The sequence below is a fragment of the Odontomachus brunneus genome, unplaced genomic scaffold, assembly GCF_010583005.1.
Source record: "Odontomachus brunneus isolate Ranch 3 - 2012 unplaced genomic scaffold, Obru_v1 Obru_scaffold_020, whole genome shotgun sequence".
Taxonomy (NCBI): Eukaryota; Metazoa; Arthropoda; class Insecta; order Hymenoptera; family Formicidae; genus Odontomachus; species Odontomachus brunneus.
Genome location: NW_022639470.1, coordinates 1,369,785 through 1,375,133, shown reverse-complemented (window position 1 = coordinate 1,375,133; position 5,349 = coordinate 1,369,785). Strand labels below are relative to the sequence as shown.

General features: G+C 40.2%; 1 protein-coding gene and 1 long non-coding RNA gene across 4 annotated transcripts in view; one reads left to right on the top strand and one right to left on the bottom strand.

Moving 5' to 3' along the window:
* Window positions 1-2,590, top strand: part of LOC116842048 — a 64,347-nt gene extending 61,757 nt beyond the window's left edge. For both annotated transcript variants that reach the window (XR_004377665.1, XR_004377664.1), the window contains one exon: window positions 2,488-2,590. This is a non-coding gene — a long non-coding RNA (uncharacterized LOC116842048). The remainder of the gene's footprint in view (window positions 1-2,487) is intronic.
* Window positions 1-5,349, bottom strand: part of LOC116842047 (ABC transporter G family member 9) — a 314,419-nt gene that overhangs the window by 294,538 nt on the left and 14,532 nt on the right. Inside the window, exons 1-2 of one of the 2 annotated variants that reach the window (XM_032810694.1) lie at window positions 4,661-4,937; window positions 2,504-3,727 (exon numbers count right to left, since the gene is read on the bottom strand). In XM_032810694.1, coding sequence (XP_032666585.1) covers window positions 2,504-2,613 — 110 coding nt within the window. In that variant the 5' untranslated portion in view covers window positions 2,614-3,727; window positions 4,661-4,937. Of the gene's footprint in view, window positions 1-2,503; window positions 3,728-4,660; window positions 4,938-5,349 lie in introns of those variants that run through there. The other variant, XM_032810693.1, reaches the window with a different exon arrangement.

Here is a 5,349-nt window from a genome sequence, read left to right as displayed (position 1 = left end):
TATATATATATATATATATATATATATATATATATATATATATATATATATAAAATAGATCGAATAAGCGACTGAAGATTCCACGTCAACGAGTAAAAATCCGAGACGGGAGAAAACATCGCGCGTTCGGTGTTACTCGAGAGCTGCTTCTGTTGCTGTTCCACCGCGGTTTACCAAAGACGTCTCGCCGCACCGTGGAGGAAAGAGAGGGGGAGGGAGGGGAAACAATACTTATCGCCCGGCCTATATTTAAATTCACTTCGAGTTGTGTCACGTAAATTCGGAGCTTGCTGTATCTTTCTTACGCGTACAACACAACTCGGGCGTCCCAGATCTATTCGGGCACCGTTCGGAAAGGTCGAGACCGATCTTTCCTTCCGTGTGACAAGTTAGGAAGTCGCAGTTAGCCGCTTACTCTGGACATCTTCGATCATCTATGACGTTCTTACCGATACTCGCGATTCCGAAAAAGCGCTTCTTCCTGAAGCGTCTTGCCGAATACGAACAATATTCGCGAAAATTTCCGACAATACACGCGCGATAAATCCATCCACGGGACACTTTCAACAATGAAATTTCTCATTTCGAAAAGTGAAGTGACAGTCGAGTCACTTCAGTGATTTTTCACTCGCATAAGTAAAACTCTTCGGTTATTTCAAGGTACTCGTTCACCAAATTTCGGTATTATGATTTTTCAAGAAATTGTTCCAGTTTTCAAGCCTTAAAATTTTTTATTTTTCGGAACAATGCGTGTCCACCAGTATTTTATAATAATAATAATTGTTACTAATAATAATTTTTAGTATATATTAATAAAATAAAAATAAATCGCAGATGAAATAGATAGAAAATTAGATTTTATGGAAGATAAAGGACATAAAAAAAATAAAAAAATAATTAATAAAATAATATAAATAGAATAGAGAAAAAAATAAATATAAAGAAAACTAAGTAAAACGAAATAAAGAACAAATAGAAGGTGTTTATAAGATCATACTTATTAATAAACGTTTCAATTTAAATAAAATACCATGAAAAAGATCAACAGAAACACTATACATAATCTATTAATGTCGGAGTTCAAATCATATAGTGTTAGATGCTTTGTAACATGAAAAAGAGAGTACCTTCTTAAAGTTCTAAGCGAAACGTTGTATTAGCTCTAATATATTTAAGCCACATACGATCTAATATTATTAAAAATATTATAAATGAATAAAAGATCAAATAGTATTCTTCTCTTTTTTAAGGACAGCATAGTCTGTGCTGATATTCATGACACATAATCGGTTCCCTCAAATAACAGCTAGAAATAGCTGTAACAATGGATTTGGATAATCTTGGTCAATGGTGTCTGAATAATAGAATTAATTTAAATTTAGATAAAGGTCATGTTATGAAAGTTACCGAAAAAACCTATATATTTACAATTATTATCTCCTGAGCTCCCCTCTGTCAATAGTTGAATTAATTAGGGATCTCGGCATATGGTCCAGTTTGGATTTGTCTTTTGAGATATACATTAGTAAAGTTATTTCTAAAGCATACGTTGAGCTTCTTTTGCCGATATAGTAAATACTTGAGTGGGAATATATTAAAACTACTATATTTTTCGTTGGTATGCCCTTACTTGAGGTATGAGAGTGTCATCTATATCATATATGCTGTTAGATCGAATCAACACCTTTTCATTCGAAGACTTTGTTGTTTACATATAAGACGTCCTATGTCGATTTACTGCCACGATTTTTTTTCCAACGTGAGTTCCACGTGGTATCTCTTGAAAATAGGAGAATTATATCGGATTTTGTTTCATCGTAACGTTTTGGTTGAACGCATTGAATCCCCTGTTTTATTAAATCTTAGTAGAATTAGGGCTCCAGGGAGGGCTTTCTGAGGAAGTTCGATTTTTTATGTGTCGCGTCACCATACTTTGTATGAGAAGCTTTCGCCTACAAATAATATATATTTGCTGGCTAATAAATATTCTAATTTTATTGATTTTTTTAGTATTTCTCAAAATTCGTTTAAAGTTAAGTTAAATCAATTACTCATTTTATATTGATCCTGTACTTTTTATATTGCATTTCTATTTTCTACATTTCATTTCTACATATTAATAATCCAATGCAAGTTCTTTTTTATGTTATATTACATGTTTTAAATGAATAAAGATGATGTAAATTTTATCATACTTCTGGAATATTTTTCGAAACAATTATAGTGAGATTTTATTCCAAAACATTTTTAGAATATACCTCGTCGCTAACATATCCGAAAATGTATACGGGGCGCAATCTCCAAAGCGCCCTAATCATAATAAAAAACACGATCGAAACGTTCAATTATATTTTACATTGGACCATTAGCCTAATGAATAAATTTGTAAATCTCGCAAAAAACAACCTGCACCAGGTTTTATTTCTTTGTCTTTCGCTTGTGTACCTACGATCCTCATTAAACTATAGTTTTTCTTTTTTCAATCAGAATCGTTGAGCCTTACCTGGGAGCATTGATGATCGACCGGCCCATTGCCCGTTGCTGGCGCTTCTCGACGGCAAGGCGCAGATAATCCTGGTCGCCAAGGAGGAACAGATCCTTTGAAATAATCATGTCCACCGCGTGGCTGCCGGTCACAGCTGGCCGCCTCTCTCGTTCGGGTCTCCTAACTGGGCGATCCGTCGCCTAGGCAACGCAACGTAGACGACGCCGCCACGCACGAGTTTAATTGAAGAGCCTTCACTTGCCCGGCACCGAATCACGCTCATCGACCTTCAGAAACGGCCGGCACGACGCGAACACGCACTCCGACGTCGACACGATAACGACGACGACCACGACGACCACGTTAGCATCCTCGAACGCGGCTCACGGACGATGACGATGGTCGCGGGGCGATATTACGGAAACTCACGCCGATGGAAATCTCTCACGATCGCGAAGCACGCGTCTAGTTTCTCGCCTCTTGTCGGAAGAGCGAGAGAAAGAGAGAGAAAGAGAGAACGAACGTCGATACCGAGAATCCGATCGCGGCAGAGGTGGATGATGATCCACGGAGCAGCTCTCGCGATATGATCTCGAGGCTGCCTATCGCGCGACTCGATCTTAATGTCCACCACGAGGAGAGACGACGGCGAGGAGCAGGACGATGAAGTGTGATTCCTCGCGGCGTTTCTTCCCCCGCGGAGCGCGACGATCGATCTAAGCGCGACGACCGATCGAGTTTGATCGAGGAGAGCGGATCACGCGGGATTCCCGGACACTGGCGGCGGCGGCAGCAGCGACGACTCGCACGAACGCGGGGGGCGATCTCTCGTCCCGCCGGAGATAGTCGTGATAGTCCTCGAGAGGGGTCTTTTCTCGGTCGGACGTCGACGCGCGGCAGAGAGAGCCCTCGAGATCTCGGCCCCGACAAAGCCGATCGGTCTTCGGAGATCGGAACTTTAGTAGAGCCCGTCGTCCTCTTATCGCGCGGCGTGTTGCAGCGCGCGCTCGATTCCGTGGGCACGCCGAAGGTGTCGGTGTTGACGATGGCGATGGTGGTAGTGAGGATGGTGGTGCGACAGTCGCTCGACGTAGAGTAGCCTCTTGGACGAATATTCGAGCGAGGTGACGCGCGCGAGAGAATGGGTCTCGCGGAATCTTTCGTGAACCTCGGCAAGTGTTTCTCTCGACTCGGCGAGTCTCGTTGCTCGATGCGGTTGCGGTAGCTGGACGTTGGTCTCTTCTGCAACACGAAATCAAGCAGGTCCATTATAAACCTCATCATCCGTTCGCGCACCTGTCGTTACGATTCGTAACGCCATGGTGGAACTGGAGTTACGTGCTTTTGTATTCTGTAAATTTCTTGGAACGGACTCTCGAACAAGACAATAGCGACGGTATTTTCACCCGAGGCGATAGTGAAAATACTGCCACTCGGCAAGAGTGGCAAGAGTGGATGATGTTTCACTCAAGTTTAGAGTGGATTCCGACTCCATACGAGAGGATATTTCAGTCGATTAGAGCGAATATGTTCCTCTGATGGTGGAGTACATCGGATTCAATTTCGAGAGAAAATATCCACTCGGCGATTCAGGATAAAAAATTCACTTTATATGAGCGGGAAATTACTCGAATTCGATGATCACTCTACTGTTTGAGTTAAATTTCACTCCAAGAAATTTAAAGAGCAATTATCGAGATCTATTCGTCCCTGTTATCGAAATTAATTAAAATTTAACATCGTCCGTGGGCAAAAAAATTTACAACGTAATTAATGTATGCCCCCATTTGCGTGCTTCCCATTTCAAATACCGTTGGTTGTTTTAAAATATCTTTAAAAAATATGTAAAATATAAAAAATATATCTTTAAAAATGTACACATACATAAAATGACAAAGAGCATGTCCTTTTGGTGGATTTTTAGAATGTCGTAATTCCGAAGCTTTCGAGGTAAAAATGAATCGAAAAGAAAAACAAATGAATCGAAAATCCTCGAGCGAACATCTTTTGTAACTTATTTGTACCTCGACGCGATCGGAGCTTTTCAAAATCCATCAAAAAAGCACCGTTGTTATTTTTTTAAGGTATTTCTCTCCTTTCTTCTCTCTCCTTCTCTGTTTCATAACGACCAAATATATTTTTGAAGAAGAGAGATACAAAGAGGTACAAACAAACCATGTTCCGAACTTTCTCCTGTTCAAGTCGAGCGTCAGATTTGCATCGCCATTATCGAAGTCTCTTGTTTAAAATGTCGATATTCGTCCGCGAAAACGCTTGTTTATCGCCGTTGATCACAAGGACGTGTAAACAAAACAACAGGTTTTAATAACAACGAAAACGTGACGTTCGCGTCGATACCTGACTGTGGAAAAATCGACGGCGAGCTGCGCTATTTTATCGTGAAAAATAATGAAACGTTACGCTGCTCTACAAAGGGTTTTTACAACCGCGTATGAAAATAGCGTCGAAGATATTCACCAAATTGAACGAAAATATACATTATGTATCTTTAAAAAGGACCGTTTATATATTTGCTTAATGGACATTTTCTGTCAGCAGACGGCAACGAATAGAATCATTATTCGATGCATTTTATATGCGCGTGTTCGACTTCCTGTTCGGAAATGCGATCGAATGTTCTCCGAGTGTGCGGCCAAATCAAATCCGCACCGGAAACAAATTGGACACCTCTGTCGAGCGGATTTTTCCTGTATCGCAGAATATCGTGAGAGAAAAATTAGAAGTTAACATACGCCTATTCGAAATTGTTACACGAAAGAAGAAAAATTTTCTCTTCATAATCGGGCTGTATCGCGTATATCAAAAAAAAATATATATATATATATATATATATATATATATAT